The 22630-nt window shown below is 39.9% G+C and overlaps 1 protein-coding gene across 1 annotated transcript in view; it reads right to left on the reverse strand.

Moving 5' to 3' along the window:
- The window catches only part of STK39 (serine threonine kinase 39), a 300851-nt gene that overhangs the window by 104325 nt on the left and 173896 nt on the right, over positions 1-22630 (reverse strand). The window contains exons 17-18 of the mRNA XM_011960610.1: positions 14046-14108; positions 12236-12306 (exon numbers count right to left, since the gene is read on the reverse strand). Coding sequence (XP_011816000.1) covers positions 12236-12306; positions 14046-14108 — 134 coding nt within the window. The remainder of the gene's footprint in view (positions 1-12235; positions 12307-14045; positions 14109-22630) is intronic.

A 22630-nucleotide genomic window follows, 5' to 3' on the forward strand; every position in this document is an offset into this window, starting at 1 on the left:
CTGGGAGGTGGAGGCTGCAGTGAGCTGACTGCACTTCAGCCTCCAGCCAAGGCGACAAGGGTGAGATTCAGTCTCAAAAAAAAAAAGCAATCTAGCAAAGGAGTATTTTCTGTTTACATTTCCACTATAATGTCAAAAATAAAGAGCTGCAAATAGCATCTTGATATTATTGTTTGTAAAATATGCCTTTCATTAAAAATCATTCAATTGGCACCTGCGCAGTACCTATTTATTCAGGATCTGTAACATGCTAGCCATTGTGTAAGGCTCACAGAGCATAAAGGTGATCTCTTGTCTCCTCCAACTGTTATGTCCAACACAGGCTACTTCCTCTAACTCCTGGGTGCTCACAGCAAGCAGCTAAGGGAGGATTCTTTAAAGAATAAGCTTTCGAAGGAAGTATCCAAAAGAACTGCTTCAAAATGGAACCCTGTTACATTAAGAAATCATTCAGTTTTGCAGTTTCTCAGTGCAGGTACCTCGTTAAAACCCTGCTGTAAGAACTCAGCACCAACACAGAGCGAGGAAGCAGTGTCTGCTGCGACACAGATGATGACAACCTCTGCTGACCCAAGAGCCAGAACCAGCTCCTAAGTAATCCCCATGTGCTTTGATACTGGGCTTACTCAGTTCTGTGTCTTCAGGCTTCTCAAAGTCTAAGAGCATTTCACTAAGGTCAAAATTCAAAGCTAAAAGAGATTTTCCTACTGGGCAGTTTTCAAACATCATTCTTGTACATTTAACCTTTTATATGCTACAATACTGAAAGACTGGGAACTCCCTCAATATCAAATAATACTTTTTCAGTAATATAAGTTTTGGTGCATTCAATCCAAATACAAGGAAGCCATTAAAAAGGATTCTATAGATTTGTATTCATTGATATGAAAGGGTATCGGCTGGGCGCGGTGGCTCACGCCTGTAATCCCAGCACTTTGGGAGGCTGAGGTGGGCGGATCACAAGGTCAGGAGATCGAGACCATCCTGGCTAACACTGTGAAACCCCTCTCTACTAAAAATACAAAAAATTAGCCGGGCGTGGTGGCGGGCGCTTGTAGTCCCAGCGACTCGGGAGGCTGAGGCAGGAGAATGGCGTGAACCTGGGAGGTGGAGCTTGCAGTGAGCCAAGATCGCGCCACTGCACCCCAGCCTGGGCGACAGAGCAAGACTCCGTTTAAAAAAAAAAAAAAAGGATTCTATAGATTTGTATTCATCGATATGAAAGGGTATCCAGGACATACTACCAAAATAAACAAAGCAGATTAGAAAACAACATGTGTTGTTTTATAATAAAATAAAAAGTTCATATAACATTTTAAAAATTAAAAATCTACATTAACATGTATGTAGAAAAAAGTCTGGAAGAATATTTACCAAGAGGCTAGTAATTATTTCTGGGTGGTGAGATTATGGATGATGTTATTTCTTTAATTTTTGACTTTCTGAATTTCTAAGATGACCATTTATGGCTTGAAAATAAAGAATAACTATCATTAAAGAATTCTGTGCATCCTCTATTGCTGAAAGTATTTGTACTCACAATGTCCTCTTGCTCAATTGTCAAGGAAAAAACAATATTATCACAGAATGAATGGTTTTTCATTCTTCTATTTTGCTTCCCTTATACCAATTTTTTCTGAATATAAACCTTCTTTCCTTTAGCATGTTTACCACCAGAAGGATTTTGTATATGCCAAAGGTAACACCTCACACGACCCTCTATTACCTATACGTATACTATTTCCCTATACCATATCATCAATAACATTGAATTAGCGTCAAAAGACCCAGATGCCAGCCAGCTGGAGAATTACAGCTGTGACTGCAGGAAAGCCACTTAACATCTCCAATCTTTCTGTTTCATCTGTCAGCAGCAAATGTAGGATGAAAGGAAAAACTAAATCAAGCAAGTGATGTGACAGTGCCTGAAAAATTATTAAAACACAATAAATGCCAGTCGCTATTTGCAGCAGCATCTTTAGTATCTCCTCCAAGAAAAATATTTTCTGATATTCCTGTCATAACATTTAATGATGAGCTTTTTTGGGAAACATTGTTAAAAGAATCTTTATGTGAAATGTTAATGGGAAGATAAGTAAATGTAACAATCCCTAAAGTACAGGAGTTTCTTACCGCATTCAAAACAGGACTGAATAGAGCAAGGCCACAGGGTCAGGGAAGAAGAACAAGGACCAATATGTTAAACTGACCTAGGTTCAAGACCCACCTCTGCTTCTAGTGAGCTTTACGGTGTTACAAATTATTTCATGACTTTAAACCTTAATCTCCTACATGTGAAATGCTGGTAACAACAGGATGGATGCTATGGTGGTTTTATGATGATTAAAGAAGACAGAGCAAATAACGTGCTTATCACCATGCCTAGCACATAGTAGGCATTTCATCTTTTTGAAGGATACCACCAATAAAGCCAAGCTATGCATCAGGGACTCAAATTCTCAAAGGAAAGAAAATAACCAAAAAATGAAGTAAAATGCCAGACACTTTTTGGATCAAAGCACTGTATTTCTATTAATTTGGTACCTACGTAATAACATATACCGCTCTACTGAAAAATAAATGTGGTCTTCTCAGAAATAAGTTAAGATGGGTAAACCCCTTACCAAAGACCACAGCCTGACACTGCCCCTGGATTCGTCCTATCCATTACTCTTCTCAAAATTTGATTGTCGAAAAAAACAAAGCAAAACAAAAACAAAAAACAAAACCACTGGTTACTATGGGAACAAGCACACCAAAGATAACATCTAAACAAAAGGGCTTTCACCTTCCTCTAACTACCCATAGCTCTTAGTTTTATGCCTCTTCTTACTGCATTTATCACCTTCTACCTTATATTATGGTCACTTGTGTGGGATCTGATCTCTCCGCCTGTATGGTAAGCTCTCTGAGTGCGGAAACCTTGCTTTATTCATCTTTGAATTTTCAACAAAGCCTTGCACAAAGAAAGCAGTAAATAAGTAGTTTGCTGTGGAGGGAAAAAAGAACATGTACTAAAAAAGCACTGCATAACTGAACACTATGCCTACACTATTTGACCTCTCAGGGAAAAAATTAATCAAACCTCCCAGCCACTTGACTGGTAAGAATTATACAATTAACCCTATTTTACAGGCTGGAGAACAGTTTAAGAATTCTAATTCCTGCTGAATAATGATGGAATTAGTATTCTGGCATACTCATGCTAAAATAATGGTCAACATAGTTTCTAACATATTTAGCTTTCTTTATGAAATCATAATTTACTAAGTCTATTCTTTACAAATAGCTAAGTGCATCTTTTTTTTTTTTTTCTTTTTTTTTTCTGAGACGGAGTCTTGCTCTGTCACCCGGGCTGGAGTGCAGTGGCTGGATCTCAGCTCACCGCAAGCTCCGCCTCCCGGGTCCACGCCATTCTCCTGCCTCAGCCTCCCGAGTAGCTGGGACTACAGGCGCCCACCACCTCGCCCCTAAGTGCATCTTTTAATAATAAAACTAAAATAATAAATTGAACTAGGCAACAATTGTCATGCCAAGTTAAAATAAGTATCCCATGCTAGAGATCATTTTTCCCTACCAGCAGGAAGCCACTGTGCTGATCTGGGGTCTTTACCTGGTCCCTCAAGGTCCAGTGATACTGCTGCATAATAACAAGATAAATTCATGATGAGTAAGTTGATGGGACATACCATACCAGCATATCTATGTATAGCAATTGGCAGGGCTGCCTTTAGCAAAACTGTAAACCCCATCCATAGGGCTGAGCTGTCAAAGTATGAACAGCATCTAATACAAAGGAATTAATAATTTAACTGATAGATTTATCATTTTCCAAGTCACTGAGCTTCATTCTAACAAACATATTTTGTGCCAAATGCACGACTATTTTATTTGATGAAAGATAGACTAACGGAAAAATATTTGTATAATGTTTGACTCAAACCAGAAATCGTATTACCATCTACTGACAGTATATAAATTACAAAGTGGTCCACTTGGTATTTTTCTCCTGAGATTAGTATTTAGGAGGATTTCCTTATCTTGTACTGGCTTTTAGATAATTCAATTTTTTTTTGATATCATAGATGACATCACCACATATACCATGGACAAGAAAATATTTGCAAAACACATAAAAGAAAAAGACAAATCTGCATTTTAACTATCTCCAGCATCTAACGTTGAGCCTTAAGGTCTAATCCTATTCTCCAATATTGCATATAACAGCAAATTAAAGCAATAATATATTTTTTTTGAGGAAGAAACTACCCTTTTGTCTCCTCAGACTTTTGCCTATGATCTCCAGGAATAAATAAATAGTGGAGAAATACACTACCTGTAGCCACAATGTATTTATCTTTTCTCCTGGAGTGTGACATTTTGAAAAGGAAAATATTTCCCAGTTTCCTACTTATAGAATAAAGGTGAGCTTCTGGGGGGCGGGGGGAGGGGTGTGCAGTGAGGAAGGAAGTCACGTTCCCAGCAGGTAGGGCTGTAAAATGCTATGTCAAAAAGAAAGTCACAGTGACCTTTCCAAAAGGTGGAGAGGGCAGCCACCCACACAGCATTAGTTAAGGACTGATGAAGGGCTGGCCTGAACTAAAGTCTCCTACCCACTAGCCTGTGGAGCATAACACACATAAATGTCATGCCCAGATAGGCTCAGGGGATAAGAAACGCAAGCGTACTGCTTCCCAATACCCAACAGCCATGCATCACATTGAGGAGTGATTCACAAAGAGAGTGAGGGCATATACAAATATATGTGTATGTGTACACATGCAGGCGTATATGTATGTGTGTGTACATGTAGATACGTATATGTACAAATGCATTCACATATATCAGAGCCTTGAATGGAGACGGAAACAAATGAGGAAGGTGCAAAAGAGGGCATAGATTTTTAAAAATCTGATCAACACCAGCCAAGAGCAGTCTTCCAGCTCCCTATCATACAGGATAGTTTAGGGAATAGCTTGTTCAGGCCCAGAGACGATGCAAATGATCCAAAGTAGATTTCAAATGGGGAATGGGTATGAACAAATTGTGTGGCAGGGAACAACAATGGATAGTGGGTTTTTGATACTCAAATAACTTATAACTCCGAAGGCTATAAAAGAAGGAAGTCAGACCTCTGAGGGGTGCTGGGGTGAGAGAAGAGGGCAGGGGACTGCCACCCTGCACACAAGAGATCAGCTTGACAGCAATTCTATGATTCATATTTACTTATGACTTAAACAGTGTTTCTAAGATGGGGGCCCATGGCTATGTTCACAGAATCCTCTACGAATGTTTTATTTACTTACTTTTTTGAGACAGAGTCTTGCTCCGTCACCCAGGCTAGAGTGCAGTGGCATAATTTTTGCTCACTGCAACCTCCACCTCCCGGGTTCTAGCAATTCTCATGCCTCAGCCTCCTGAGTAGCTGGGATTACAGGCATGCGCCACCAGATTCAACTAATTTTTGTATTTTTAGTAGAGACAGAGTTTCATCATGTTGGCCAGGCTGATCTCAAACTCCTGGCCTCAAGTGATCTGCCTGCCTTGGCCTCCCAAAGTGCTGCGATTACAGGCATGAGCCACCGCGCCTGGCCCTCTACAAATGTTTTTAAATGTTGTGTTTCCTTAATTATAATCACACGTGCGCACACACACACAGACACTTACATGCTGGGTCATTATTAACCTCCAGTGATCCCTGTTCCAGCCTCTTAATCCTTCCGCATTTCCCTAGAAAATTTACTCTCCTGCTCTCCTACACAATTATTCTCCTCTCTTCTAAAACCTCCATCACGTTCTTTTCCTTCCTCACTCTCAACTAATGACATTCCCTGTTTTACTGAGAAAATAGAAACAGAAGACTTCCACGCAAGGTACAGTGTCCTTGCACCTCTACCTGCCTCCCCTGCCTGCCTTCCCCTGATGGTAGCAGCACCATCTATGAGGGGACCTCTCCTTTCTCCTATCTAACAGATGTCTAAAATGAGGATCATCCCTGTTCACTCATTTGAGAACATCAGTCTGGCACTGTCCCCTCCCTCATTCAATTTTTCCTTCTCTATTGAAGCTTTCCCATTCACCGGTAAACATGCTTTTTTTAAAAAAAATCCTTTACCCAACATTCTCATTGAGCTATCACTCCACAGTTTTGATCCCTTGTGTTGGGAATTTCTCTCAAGAGTTATCTGTACTAACAAGTTATCTATTCTTGTTATCTCCTGTTCTCTCCTGCCAATCTCTTGAACTGAGCTGGACCAGGCTTTTGTCCCCATCACTCCACTGAAAACATTCTTGCCAAGATCAAGCATGTGCTTCATTTTGCAAATATGCTTGATCTATTGATAGCATTTGACGCAGCTTTTCACTCCTCCTTTCTTCAAACACTTCCTCTATTTGTTTTTAGCAACTTCACTCTCTCTTCTACCTCATCAGCCTCTCCTTCTCAATCAGCGGATGCTTATCTATGCAACACCTGTGACAGTACCAGCCCACTTCTCTTCTCTACCTTCACTTACTCCCTAGATGATTCCACTCATTTCATAACTTTAAATGCCATGGGCACCAACTGTTCCCAAATTTACATCTCTAGCTCAGACATCTTTGAAACCTTGTATCCAAATCCCCACCTGATACTTTCTCACAGACAACACAAGCTTAACATGTGCAAAACTGAGTTCTTTATTCCATCCCAACCTGCAACTCAAACTCTCTTTTCCATCTCAGAAAATAGTAACTCCATTCCTCCATACTTTCAGGCCAAAACCTTGAGTAATCAAGTTCTTTCTCCCAAACCCGGAATTCAATAACTGCTTACCACTTCCATTAGTCCTCACTGTGGTCCAAGTCACATCATCTTCACTATGTCATGGCAGTAGCCTGCCAAGGGACTCTCACAGCCATCTTATAAGCTCTCTATATGGTCTGTTCTCTACAGATCAATTGCAGTTCTCTGTTTAAAATTTTATTCAGATCATATCACTCTTCTGCTCAAAGGCCTCCTGGTTTTCTGCCCTCTAACAGTAAAACCCAAAGTCTTCACCACGGGCTATGCAGCCCTATGTGATTTGGCCCCTGCTAACTCTCTGTGCCCATGACCTTGGCTCTGCCTGCACTGGTTTCCTGGCTGCTTTTCCAATTGCTTATAACATGCTTCCTGCTTCAAACATTTGCAAGTGCTGTTTGCTTGGCCTCGTGGCTTGTTTCCTCACTTCCAATAGGGGTCTGTCTGTTCAAATATTACTTAATTTGGAGAGGCCTTCTGTGGTAGACAGAATTCTAAGATGACCCCAATAAACCCATTCCCTAGTGAACCTGCCCTGCATCATCCTCTCCCCTTGAGTATGAACAGGACCTGTAACTATGATGGGATGTCACTCCTGCGATTAAGTCATGTCGCATGACAAAGGTGAAGATGTAATTAAAGTTCCAGATCAGTTGATTCTGAGTTTATCAAAAGAGAGATTATCCTAAGTGAGGCCTGCTTAATCAGGTAAAAAATCTTGAACAGAAAGACTGAGGCCTTGGGGGTGAGGGTGGAGTAGGGGAGATGGTCCACAGCTGCTCCTGAAAGGGCAACAGTCATGTTGTAAACTGTTTGTGGCCTATAGGAGCTCAGGGTCTCAATCCACAACTGCAAGGAGCTAAATTCTGCCAGCAGCCCAGAAAGGCTTGGGAGAGGACCATGAGCCTCGAAGTGCATGCCTTAATTTCAGCCTGCGAGACACTGAGCAGACTACCCCGCTCAACTGTACCCGGACTTCCAACCTACAGAAACTGAGATAATAAATGGGTGCTGTTCTAAGTTGCTAAGTTTGTGGTAGCTTCTCACACAGCAACAGAAATCTAATATACCTTCTATAATATAGAATACCATCCCCGTTACTTTCTATCCTCCTGACATACATTTTCCTTCAGATGACTTGGTATATCATACTTGCAATTTGAATACTTGAATTTTTCCTCTCCCTGGCTCTAGAAAGTAAGCTCCTTTAGGGCAAGAAGTATGCCTTTTCTTTTTTCTACTGATACATTACAGCACCTGGAACAATGCCATGCACATAGTAAGTGCTCAATAAATATTTATAGAACGAATGGGCCGGGCGCGGTGGCTCAAGCCTGTAATCCCAGCACTTTGGGAGGCCGAGGCGGGCGGATCGCGAGGTCAGGAGATCGAGACCATCCTGGCTAACACGGTGAAACCCCGTCTCCACTAAAAAATACAAAAAACTAGCCGGGCGAGGTGGCGGCGCCTGTAGTCCCAGCTACTCGGGAGGCTGAGGCAGGAGAATGGCGGGAACCCGGGAGGCGGAGCTTGCAGTGAGCTGAGATCCGGCCACTGCACTCCAGCCCGGGCCACAGAGCGAGACTTCGTCTCAAAAAAAAAAAAAAAAAAAAAAAAAAATTTATAGAACGAATGAATGTATTTACCATTTTCATTTACTTTAGAACACAGTGATCTCAAAAAAGTTTAATACTGTTTAACTTACAACTTTCAAAGGCTATTTCTCAAACTGAAGTACAAGGATATCCCTCTGCTTTCTACCCCACTCCAACAATTTCTGAGAGATTCATGAATTCACAAATATGAAAAGTAATAGTCTAAATAACTAGCTTGTAAATATTTAGTGAAAAAAAAGTATACCAACTGCTATGTACGGAATCGTGGCCCACCCTGAAAAACAATTCATATGCTGAAGTCCTAACCCTCCATGTGATGATATTTAGAGATGGAGCCTTTGGGGGGTAATTATGTTTAGGTGAGCTCATAAGGGTGGGACCCCAGAGACACCAGAGAGCTTGCCCTCACTCCCTCTCCACCGTGTGAGGACTCAATAAGCAGACAGACAGCTGCAGGCCAAGAAGACAGCCCTCACCAGAAACCAGCCGTGCTGACATCCTCATCTCCACAACTATAAGAAAATACATTTCTGTTGTTTCAGCCACCTAGTCTATGGTATTTTTTTTATGGCAACCTAAGTAGACAAACGTACCAACAATTAGGTATCAACAAGTGTTCACTGAAAATAAGTCATACTAAAATACATTTCTATTATTAGAAAGTGTTTCCACGTAATTAGATTCAGGAAAATGTCATTGATGTGGTACGTGTTAACTTCAGCAACATATATAATAGATCCCTTTATGATATCCATCTGAATAATTGGGTTAGTTGTCCACTAAAAGGCACTGCATTTGTTGCTGGTTGAACAACTGTACCAAAGAACACTAGTTCATTATTGAAAGTTACTCCAACAGTGAGTGGTTTCTAACAGATGTCAGGAGACTCTTCTCCCTCAAACTTCTAAACACCTTAATCAATGTTTTGGATAAAGATTAAAATGCAGGTTAATCAGACTGGCAATGGACATACATCTAAACACTGGAATATGACACATTGATGATCATGACTGAAGTATACAGTAGACAAGAAATGAATCAAAACTATCAGGTTGATTATTAGTGATAAACGATAAGTTGTATCTAGAGTTGCAGTTCAGAATTAGGCTTGTAGCCCTTTAAAAAAAAATCAGCTGATTTGCTTGGCTGCTGAGTCATGCTGAACATGTCACCAATGTGCATGGACATTTCAAAAGGCAATGAAAACTCGGGCTGAGAAATATAAAGTGTGGATTACAAAAAAAAAACAAAAAAAAAAAACACATGTTCTTAATACTGTATTCTAGCCTGCTCAGACTACATCTGGAATCCTGTTTTTAAATATGGGCACTACATACAAAAGGAACACAAAATAGCCACATAAAAAGAGTTATGAGGTCAAATAGGTTTTAGATTAAAGAAAGTTCAACAAATTCCCTTCTTGTAGAACTTCTTAAAATATTTAATATGTTAATATTGGTTGTGATTTCAAAAAAAAAAGTGTATGTGCGTGTGCACGTGCACAGACTGATGAATAGTGTGCATTGTTTTTTGTTTTTTTTTTTGTTTGTTTGTTTTTTGAGACGGAGTCTCGCTCTGTCACCCAGGCTGGAGTGCTGTGGCCGGATCTCAGCTCACTGCAAGCTCCGCCTCCCGGGTTCGCGCCATTCTCCTGCCTCAGCCTCCCGGGTAGCTGGGACTACAGGCGCCGCTACCTCGCCCGGCTAGTTTTTTGTATTTTTTAGTAGAGACGGGGTTTCACCGTGTTAGCCAGGATGGTCTCGATCTCCTGACCTCGTGATCCGCCCGTCTTGGCCTCCCAAAGTGCTGGGATTACAGGCTTGAGCCACCGCGCCCGGCGTGTGCATTGTTTTTTAACTTATTTGAACACAGAACCCTTTCTTGCTGGAGCATCATGTAGGACTAGTGATCTAAGCCACAAACTCATGAAAACAACCTACACCCACAAGAGAAAATATAAGAAAGGCAGATGCAGACTAAATATTAATAAAGGTGAGCAACTAGGATTGCAAGAGCAATATACAAACTGTATCATAAGAAAAAGGCTGAAGATTCTTACAGTATTTTGTCTAAGAAAAGAGAAGAACATTCCTTGCAAATCTACAAATGGCTCTCAGAAAAATAAGGGAATACATTTGTCTTATATTGCTCTAGTACCCAGGACGAAATAATATCTAAAGTTAAGGCTCAGTGGTACATGTTTTAACACATTTTCCAGGAGACTTTTATCCAGACAGTCTGATATTTGCACTAACAGGGAGAATTACAGCCCACAGGAGCCCAGAACAGAAAAGTCAGTTTAATCTTCAGAAGGAGGAAGAACCATCCAACAATTAAGGCTTTTGTTAGTATTAAAGGGGCCATGATGGAGAAAATGTGAGTTTTAGTATGCACAGAAGCTGGGTAAACATCCAGCAGGGACACTAAAAAAAAGATTCCTGCATATATAAAGTGGGCAACTGGACTGTTGGATTCTAAAGGTCACTTCCAACCCTGCATGCTCAGTGTGCTAGACTAAAACCTCAGTAGTCTTGCTCACCATTGCACCTCAATGACAAACATGAGCCTGGCACAGAGCTCCTGGCACAGTGGGCTCCTCGTAAATATGGGCTGAATTAATGAATAACTGAACAAGTAAAATATAAATGAAAGAAGTACTTCGTTCGAAAGACAAAAAGGAAATGGGCTATCTCATTCTTTAGTGACTGCTAAATTCATGAACTGTGAATAATAATCAAGGCTACTATCAAATATAAGGACAACAGCCTTGTAATAGTTTCACTTCTTGACTGGGAAATTAACTCTGAATTGGATCACACCAAGGGTTACTGTGAGGTTCCCTTGATAAATATGTGAAAAATGCAGACTATAAATGACCATCAGAAGTGGGGGTGATTATGGTGCCAATGGTCTACTCAGATGGACTATGATAACTCAGAGGGGTGGAAACTAACCTTGAGGATGAACCCATTTTTTGTAGCTACAACTCTGAAAATCCCTAGTGGCGAGAAACGAACCTTGATGATGAACTTGCTTTTTGTAGCTACAACTCTGAAAATGCCTAGTATATGCACGTGCTTTATTTGTTTAATGGTCAGAAGAACATACGTATAACTTTTTTTAAAACCTCTCCAAAGATGTGACAGTATTCTGATGGAACCGGTAAACTAAGCTGTTTATAATTCAGTTTAAACAGTTCTGTCTCGAGATATCAAATTCTTAGCAACGAATATCACAAAGAAGAACCTTTTAAAAATAAAAAAATAAAAAAAAATCCTTAAAACGGAAAACGCTTTCATTCACTCGACTGCAGACAAAGACCGTACTGTCAGGCACCATATTTGTATTCATTTCCTAGAAGACTGAGATTTCTTTCAAAATATATCTGTCATTTTTCCACAGTGGTTGATCAAACTTGCCACTGAAAAATGTTCTGAACAGGCAACCTGTAGTACAAGCATGGTTTATTTCTGTCAGAGACCGACTGCTGAAGTGTGAAAGAAACTCATTAAAAATCTCTTACTGTGATCTTACATTGTAAAAAAAAAAAAGATAAAGAAAAAAAAAACCTAGGAAAGAAAAGGCAAGGAAAAAAAACATAATGAAAGGTACACTGAGCCTGCAGACACACTCATAGGGTGCTTTTCTTTCTTACTCTTCTTTAGCAAGCAATTAGAAGAGCACAATTAGCCCTGGGAATACAATACTCTCGTGGTTCAGGGAAATCAAATAAGCTAACGATTTTATTTTATGCTAATATTATGAAAAGTTAACGAAGGACATTAAAAAAATTGTACTATGGGAAAAACAATGCAGAATAAACAACAGCATTATTTACCTTAATCTCAAAACAAGGTTCACGGCACAAGAAGCAGCTTCTCTATAGTCTTCATTAGCATTGGGTGGACTCTTTAAAAGGAAAACAGCCAACAGCGTTATAAACTGCATCAGGAAAGGAATGAATAAAATCACAATATCGCTCGATTCATAGAGCCACTTCTTTCTGGAAATTTCAAAACTAGATCTTTACACACGCAGGCCTTGTTTGACATCGTAACAGCTCCATGTAAAGGTTGTAATGGTGCCTAATTCCCATCACAATTGTGGATATGAATGTTTCCTACAGAAAGTCTCAGTCATAGGAATGGCATCATGAACAACTTGTATAAGCTGTGTTAAGTCCAGCTACCTAAAACGGCACCTCACAAGCCACGCCATGGACTGTTACCATTGAAACTTGGGGACCACGAAGGCTGGGCACCTTAAACCCTGCAATACAGAGGAAGGAGGGGCCCAGAAGATTCAGCCACTGTTTATCTTTCCTGCCTTTCTCACCTAGAGCCCATTTTTTCGAATATTGATTATTAACCATGAATGTCTCCAATACACAGCCTCTCCCTGTTCTCAGGGAATCCCAGGACATGAGTAGACCTTATTGTTGTTGGAGTAGAAAAAATAAGGCATTTCAGGTCAAGACTTGGCTCTGCCACTGACCTGAAATGCAACCATGAGCAAGCCATTCTCTGAATACTGCCCGCCATAAAAGGCTGCAGGGAGAATAAAATGATATATATGAAAGTGAGTCATAAAACGCTCTACAGTACTAGTTATCCTAATCCCTGTTCCTGTTTCCTTTATTCTCTTTGCCCTCTGATCCATTATTATTCTTAACTTGCAATTCAACCAGTCCCCACAGTTTATCTCAAAGTCTCTTACTGAGTTGCCTGATACAGTGCAAAGACCTAAACCGAATCCTGACTTGGCCTCTAACCAGTGGTGTGACTGTGGGGGAGCCACTTCACCTCTGCAAGTCTTCACTCCCTCAGCTATAAAATAAGGGCCCAGCATTAGCTATCTGACCTCAAACAGGCTTCCTGAAGCCAACAAAATCACTCTAATTATCTCCCCAACATATGGTTAATTTTATAAAACAAAGACCAAGTAAAACAGAAATGAATTTAAATTGAATATGCAGAGTTTGAAAGAAAGAAAATTATGATCCTGACAGTGGTGATGCTTTATAGTACAACCACTTTGAGAACAAAAGGGCTTGCCTGTTAATTACACAGCAGAACCAGAATGCAGGCCTGTGCTCTGATTCTCTGCCCCTAGGTCTTTCCCTGGATTGCTCAGCATCCCTCATCACCTCCCACCATGACTCACAGCACACGTCTTCTGTCCCATAACTTTAATAAATATGCATTATAAATGCATGTCACAGTTACTGGACTATTATTTTTACAAGGCAAGTTGTAGAGATGAATTGGCCCATAAAATTCAATGATAACAGAATTATGAAAACAGGTTACAGAAATCCAACCAGGAGCAAAAAAGAAAAGTATCAATTAACCACAATGTTCTGTGGCTGGAATATAACAGAATGGTGTCATTTCCTTTCCTTTTCTCCTTTTCCACAGTACCAGCAATTTGAGGAGCAGTCTGGTAATCAATTCTCACTTCTGAGCCTATCATTTAAAAGGCTGGAGGTCCCACAAAGCATGGTCAATAGAAACCTATTTAAAAAGAGAGCTTAGAAGCCCTTGATTTGGAGGCACTACCTTGAAATTGTCTATCTTTCTAAAATGTTGGTTTTCTAAAAGATCTTTCTACAAAGCATCTCAAACGGAATGACTGGCAGAGAAACATACCTGAGAGTCGTGCACAGAGAGGGACTGTATTTGTTCGGGGATGGTGCTGGCGTTCACTGCAATCTGTTATAAGAGCCATCGTTACAGCATTCAAGAAAGCCAAAAGGAGACACAGTGAGTGTGGTTACATTAAGTCTCAATTATCATACCCAACAATTTCCAAACGATCATAAAGCAATATTTACCAAAGTATGGCTCTTTGACTACCTGTGTTGGAATCACCTAGGACAAGTGTTAAAGACCCCTAGGCCCCTCCCGGCCTATGACTCAGAATTCCACAGAAGAGAATCTGTGTCTTTACCAAGTTCCCCAAACAACCCTCATTATACTGTTAAAGAACCACTAAGCTAAAGTGAAAATACATCAATTATTTGATATTTTAAACTTGATAACCAAAAGATGTCACAGGATAATTTTTTCTCATTGCACAATTTCATCTAAGGTTAACAGACCCTCAATGAAAGAATGTTAGGGTTAATAAAATCTACCCCTTTAATTGTAACTAGGAGCAATTATTCACTGTATTTCAAAAATACATAAAGATAGTTGTATTTTTAAAAGACATTTACCCAAGAGAAATGCTAAAGTGATTGATAGGTTATGCTCTTCTCTCAAAGTTAGAAACCCAACTCTAAGGTTACACCCAAATTATTTTTGCCTGGAGCTCTACTTTTGTGAACTCTGCCCTAAAGCAAAATTTGAAAGACGAAAAAAAAAAAAAAAAGAAAAGAAAAAACTCAAAGAGAAACAGCAATGAAAATGAACAAAAAGGATCTCCCATTTCTAAACTTACTATCAATTCTAAATCAGAAATCATCAAAAATTATTTGTGGGAAGAGCCTTCTAAAGTTTAAGAGCATAAAATTCTTACTCTCCATGCTTCTTCCAAAATAACTACGGTGGTAGTGAAGTAATAGGGAGAAGTATATTGATGTCTGCAATTTACTTTGAAATGCATCAAAAAGTTAAGACGGACTGAAGGATGAATAGATGGATATATATGTGACAGAGCAAGTACAGTAATGATGATACCTAGATTATAGGTATATGGGGTTCACTATACAATGTTTCAATGTTGCTATATTTATTTTTACAATAAGATGTTAGGGGAAAATGACTATGTTAGAAGAACAAACAACCTGTATTCATTAACCAGCCAGAGGATCTGGGCCTACTTCAAATGATTTCTTGTAAAGAACCTTTCAGGGTGATTCCACAATCTTAACTTAAATTTGTGGTACAACCAAAGGCCACACCAGTACTTATAAACAGCACTGTGACTTCCTTTAGTCAAAGAACTACTGTAACCTGAAAAACCTTAGTGGCATTTACTAAGAGGTAAAAACTTCTCCTTCCCCTGGGGAGACCCATCTTCTGCCCTGCACAATAATCAGGATGGAGGGCTAATCAACTAAGTTGGGGGGCTGGAACCCCACACACACCCTGCAACCTCACTGTGTAGGTGTAACCCTGAATACAATGAGGGGACCAGCCTCCACTCTGATGTACAAGCAATATGGTAATTCCTCAGAAAATGTGCAGGGATGTACAGGAGAGCTGGACAGGGAGGTAATATAGTTTGGATATTTGTTCCCACCCAAATCTCATGTTGAAATGTAATCCTCAGCCGGGCGTGGTGGCTCATGCCTCTAATCCCAGCACTTTGAGAGGCTGAGATGGGTGGATCACTTGAGGCCAAGAGTTCGAGGCTAGCCTGGGCAACATGGCGAAACCCCTTCTCTACTAAATATACACAAATTAGCCAGGTGTGGTGCTTTGCGCCTGTAGTCCCAGCTACTTGAGAGGCTGAGGCACGACAATCACTGGAACCCAGGAGGCAGAGATTGCAGTGAGCTGTGATTGCGCTACTGCACTCTAGCCTGAGCGACAAAGTGAGACTCTGTCTCAAAAACAAAGAAAGAAAAGAATGTCATCTCCAATGTTGGAGGTGCGGCCTGATGGCAGGTGTTTGGATCATGGGGGTGGACCCCTCATGAATAGCTTGGGCCATTCCCTTGGTGACAAGTGAGTTCTCACTCTGAGTTCACATGAGATTTGGTCATTTAAAAGTGTATGGCACCTCCTCCCCACTCTCTATGTTGCTCCTGCTTTCACCAAATTATGTGCCTGTTCTCACTTCGCCTTCCGCCATGAGCAAAAGCTCCCTGAGGCTTTCCCAGAAGCTGAGCAGATGCCAGCATCAATGCTTATACAGCCTGCAGAACCGTGAGTCAATTAAATCTTTCTTTCTAAATAATCCACTCCCAGGTAGCAATGCAAGGATGGCCTAATACAGGAAGCCTCTGTACAAAACATCTTCCTTGACAACAAACTGTATTCCTCCAAATGTCACTACTACAGATCCATTCTTTGGGATTAGGGCACGGTCTTTTGGGTATACTCTTCTAAGTGTAAAAGCTTGTAAGAAAGCTAACACACTAAGCAGCTGTCAACTTATCATGGTTTTTCTTTTCCTTTTAAACAATTTGCTATAGGATGGACATTTGAGAGAATGAGTGTTTTGATGGGAAGGTGTATTAGTCTGCTTTCATATTGCTATGAATAAATACCCGAGACTGGGTAATTTATAAAGAAAAAGCGGGTTAATGAACTCGCAGGTCCACGTGGCTGGGAAGGCCTCACAATCACGGCAGAAGGTGCAGGACGAACAAAGGCACATCTTACATGGTAGTAGGCAAGAGAGTGTGTGCAGGAGAACTACCCTTTATAAAACCATCAGATCTCATGAGACTTATACACCATCACGAGAACAGCATGGGAAAACCCACCGCCATGATTCAATTACCTCTCACCGGGTCCCTCCCATGACATGTAGGGATTATGAAAGTTACAATTCAAGATGAGATTTGGGTGGGGACACAGTCAAACCATATCAGAGGAGGAGACAAAAACAATGAATTAATGTTGAATACCACCATGGCAAGAGACTTTGATGGAGATTTAGAACAGGATAAGAGAGGAAAAGATCTCACGATGGACACAAGAAACAGACAACATCTGCTTTCCAATTTTTCATAGAGCTCTGCCTAACGAACTCCTTTTCTGCTTTTGCAAATATTATAGCTAAATGCAAGGTGTTATCCTGGATAGGATCCTGGCAAAAACAAGGGGCATTAGTAGGCAAACTAGTGACACTGGAATAAATTCTGGGGCTTAGTTAACAGTCACATAGCAGCGCTGGTTTCTGAGTTGTAACAAATTTGTCAGGATTACATTAGAAATCAACAGTGGGGGAGACTGTGTTAAGAGTATATGGGAACTCTGCACTGTCTCGGCAATGTTTCTATAAACCGAAAATTATTCCAAAATCAAAAGTTCACTTTCAGATATACTGTAGATTTCTGGATTTCTGGTAACATATCTACCTTTCCTCACAACTAGTCAGAAGGACAGTCACCTGCAATAACAACACCTTTTAGAAAGTGGTATCATGAAAATATCAGGTTAAAACAGTCTGTGATGACTAAGGATAACCATAATAAAGGTGGAGGGAGAAATCAAATCTCTCTCTCCATCTCCATATGGATATAGAACAAACATGCTTGACAGCTTACGGGCATTTGGAAAACATGTTTTCATAGAAATAATACACACACACACACACACACATATATATGTGTGTATATATATATATATCTCTTTTTTTTTTCTGAGACGGAGTTTCATTCATTCACCTAGGCTGGAATGCAGTGGCATGTGTCAGCTCACTGCAACCTCCACCTCCTGGGTTCAAGGGATTCCCCTGCCTCAGCCTGCTGAGTAGCTAGGATTACAGGTACATGCCACTGCGCCTGGCTAATTTTTTGTATTTTTAGTAGAGACAGCGTTTCACCATGTTGGCCAGGCTGGTCTCAAACTCCTGGCCTCAGGTGATCCACCCACGTCAGACTCCAAGTGCTGGGATTACAGGCATGAGCCACTGCGCCTGGCCCATAAAAATAATTTTTAAAAGCTAACAGCAGTCTTAAATAAAATGTGACAATAGCAATAAGTAATATAAGGGAAAAATGAGTTTTCACATTGCATCTAATCTCTAATAAAATTAACTCAATTTAAATACCAAATGTATTTTCTCCTCAGAGCAAACTCCCAGAGTTAGGAAACAGAAACATTTCCATAATTAGCCAAGTCTAGATTCTTGATAGCAAAACTTTTCAATGTACCGTTTGTGAACCCTACTGGGCTTCAGCCACAAACCTTTCCCACCTGCTTCATTACCCTTGATTAAATAAAGACAACTTTTCCAAGGGATTTCTGAAACATTGTCTTTTTTCTTATTTTTATTTTGGAAATTTCTGACAGACATTTAAAACAAATCTTCAGGAATTTTGAGCACACCAGCTTCCTGGATTCCAGTCTGGACTTCCAGATTCCGAGGGATTTGTGCAGTTTTCCTAGCCAGTCCTTGATCCTAGCTGTGAATCAGAACCCTGTGAATCAGAATCCAGCTTTTTAAAAACCAAGAGTTGCCTGGACATCACCCCAAATTACCAAATCAGAATCTGTGGGTTGAGTCTAGACATTGCATTTTTAAAGGTTTCCAGTCAGGGTTGTGAATTGTTCATTTTCATGTCACCTAACTGAGATGCTACTATAAAAAAGAATGCAACTTTAATGGAAGCCTTAGCAAATGACCTCCTCAGTTAAATGAACCCAAATGAAACTACAAATTTAAAAATAAAGTCAATTTATTTCACTTTTTATGTGGAAAATTAGGATATAATGCAAAATTGACAAAAAGTCATAAAACATGTACTTATTATTTTTGACAAAAATATAATGGGATAACAGTTGAAAAGTTTTATATAAGCTAAGAAACACTATCTAAGGAAACTGTCCTTGCAAATACCACCCCTTCCCCTGACTCCCAAAGAGATAAAAAGTGTCCAGCTAGTGGGCTCCCTTTGCTTTTATGAAATTTCCACACTGCCTAACACAGTTCCATGTGGAAATCAGACACAGATTAAACATCTGTTTAATTAATTAATGTTATTAATATTCACATTTTTATTAACCTTTAGTCTTCACTGGCTTCCATCAACCAAGTAGAATATGATGATAAACAAATGAAATCAGGATGAGCTATCTACTTACTATAAATTACTAAGTACTAGTGGGTGACTAATACTTTGATATTTCTTTTTTTATTATTATTATACTTTAAGTTCTAGGGTACATGTGCATAACATGCAGGTTTGTTACATAGGTATACATGTGCTATGTTGGTTTGCTGCACCCATTAACTTGTCCTTTACATTAGGTATATCTCCTAATGCTATCCCTCCCCCTGCTCCCCACCCCACGACAGGCCCCGGTGTGTGATGTTCCCCACTCTGTGTCCAAGTGATCTCATTGTTAATTCCCACCTATGAGTGAGAACATGTGGTGTTTGGTTTTCTGTCCTTGCAATAGTTTGCTCAGAACGATGGTTTCCAGCCTCACCCATGTCCCTACAAAGGACACGAACTCATCCTTTTTAAATACTTTGATATTTCTAAAGTATCAGTATAAAGTGTTAGGAACACAGGGCCAATTTTTCAATGTGGATGGCTATGAATCTCAAGCCAGATCTGAATCCCAAGATAAGTAATGCAACTCTAAAACCTTACAGATTATACTGGAAATTCTCTTGGACTTAGGAGGATCTCCAAATATGGCCCAGGATAAGGTGGATCTTCTCAATGTCCCTCTGACAAACATCCCACTCTGGCCTTCTCAGTCTTCTCCGATTAATACTGTAATACTTGGACATTGTACCTCACACTTACTGGGAGGACAAACAGCCCCTCACTCATTAAGCATTCCTAAAATATCCCTAGTTTATTGTAGCACCTTACTCTGTCTAGACATGGTACTAACAAAGCTACTTTTCTGAACTTCACCTCAATCATATGTCTTCTGATCCCTCAGATCACTTCTGAACTACTCATAAATACTATATGCCTATTCATGCACCTGTTTAATATTTGACTTGCAGTGCATACCCAATTCATGTCATCAGTGAACATGTATAGTGTCTACTAGATGCAAAAGAAACACAAACTTTCATGTTTTTCATTTTTTTCATAAAATACTATCTCAATCTTCTAGTGGCGTATAGTCAAAAAACAACTGAATTGCAATGTAATGACAAACACAAAAAAGCTTATTAAAATGTAAATACTCTGGCATTTAAATGTGTTCTTTGGCACAGATAAGCATTTTTGCTCTCAAATATGTTGACAGGTGTAAGGGGCTCTGTCAGAAGCTGTATATATCAATTGGTACAGCTATTGATAGCAACTACACAAATTCAAAATCAGCAGACACAGAAACAAAGCAATCACAATCTAAGTACCTATGATTTACTTATCTATGTGCCCCCTGAAATACATACACAAAAAAGTTAAGGGAATGATGTTTGTAATAGCAGCCTAAGTGCTCACCAAGAAGGAAATGGTTAAATAAACAATTTTCATGCATCTAATACAATACTATGTGCCAGTAAATAAAAAAGAGGCAGATCGATAGTTCCTAAGGTGGAAAGATTGCCAAAACAATCAAGCAAGTTGCAAAAATATTTTCTAGTTTTTATAATTCCATTCATGTTTTAAAAATGACATGCTAGATTTTTTTAATGAACATATTAGTACGGAAAGAAACAGAAAAGGTCTGGAAGAAAACTCTGTTCAAACGGATGACTTCTGTGGAACGAAGTGACAGTCACGGGGTGAAAAGGGGAGCAGGATAAAAGTGGTCTTTCAGTTTTTATTCTATGTCATTCTCCTATGATTTTCAAATAATTATTCTTCGTCTCTTCTCAGTAAGGCCTGTCCTGACCAAGTCATCTAAAATTATAACCTCCCACCACACTCCCTGAAGCCCCCATCCCATTGTTTCTTTCTATCACTTCCATTCCATTGTAACAAACCACATAATTTACTTTCTTATTAAGGCTATTATATAGTTTACCTACTCCCATAAGAATGTGAGCTCCACAAGGACAGGGATTTTGCTCTGTATTTCTCACTGATGTATCCCTTAAACCTACTAAGACAAGGCACATAGTAGGGACATAATACATATTTGCTGAATATATACATATTTAACACTTTTTAATTTCCTTTATCATAGATAAATACTTCATGCTTTGCTTACAGGAAGCAGTTTGGGGTAGTTGGCAAAGGGATACTTTCATTAAAAGCTGAAAGGACAAAGGAAGCATCACTATAGCGTCTCTTAATACAGCTCAAGATAATCAAATGTCAAGGCTGTCAAAGGAACAGGTATCAAAAATCTAGCCGAGAAGCTGTACAATAACAGGTGGGGCTTGTTATTCCTAAAATTTGGTGGAAGTGTTTACATGCAAACACATGTATCCTTTCAATGAAATAAGAGGTCTATTCATATGCTTCTTTAATTACAAGTCAACACATTAACAGACATATGGCGCTGAGAAATCAAATGAGTCTAGATGCAGCAAACCACCTATGACTTTCATATCCCACTTAAGAAGGTCAGAACTGATGCCTGAAGATCAACTCACAGCATGCTACATAGTCTTTCCCTTCCTGTCTGTGCAGAAAATATTCTTGCCAAAAAGATACTGCTATTCTCCAAATAACAAATCAACTATCAGAGCAATTTCAACAAGCACACAGTAAGAGATTATCTTAAATCCTTATGACCTGTACCCACCAGCCTTACTAGCAAGGCAGGATCCAATGGATATCGTCCAATGAAGATTTCTTGCAGTGAATAACAAATGCTTTGTGGGTCGATGATGCTACTTTAACCATGTTATTTTGTTCTATTTCTCAGCAGAACTAACACTTTTAGTAAGAGATACTCTTAGAAATAGCAGAAAAGCCTAGACTCTGTACCTTAGATAAAATGAGAGAAAGGAAAGAAAGGAAGGAGAAGCACAGTTCATGATACGTGGTTAAGATCATTCTGAAAACAGCACAACATCAGTGTAGCCAATGTGTTCCATGTGGGGCTCATCACCACTGCTCCTAACAAAGGGCGATGAGGTCTCTGATCAAAGCTTATATATATATACATTTTCTAAAACAGAGTCGGGCTCTGTCACCCAGATTGGAGTGCAGTAGCACAATTTCAGCTCACTGCAACCTCTACCTCCCAGGTTCGAGCAATTCTCATAATCCCGAGTAGCTTGGATTACAGGAACCTGCCACCACACCCAGCTAATTTTTGTATTTTTAGTAGAGACAGGGTTTCGCCATGTTAGCCATAGCCAGGCTGGTCTCGAATTCCTGACCTCACGTGATCCGCCCGACTCGGCCTCCCAAAGTGCTGGGATTACAGGAGTGAGCCACCGCACCTGGCCAAAGTTTATATTTTATGTATGAAATGGAGAGGTGAATTAAATGATAAACAGAGGAGAAAACAAAATCTGAAGGAGAGCTACCATGGGGAGGCAGGCAAGCTGGAAAATGCCTAGGAAAGGACTGTCCATATGGCATGAAAGATGGAGACAGAAGGGTGAGAGGAAAGAAAAGGAGAAGAAAGGGTGGCTTTCTTCTCCTATGGCTCTGCTGCCCTCTTCCTTACAAGACCCAGCT

Source organism: Colobus angolensis, unplaced genomic scaffold (genome assembly GCF_000951035.1).
Source record: "Colobus angolensis palliatus isolate OR3802 unplaced genomic scaffold, Cang.pa_1.0 Scaffold517, whole genome shotgun sequence".
Lineage (NCBI taxonomy): Eukaryota > Metazoa > Chordata > Mammalia > Primates > Cercopithecidae > Colobus > Colobus angolensis.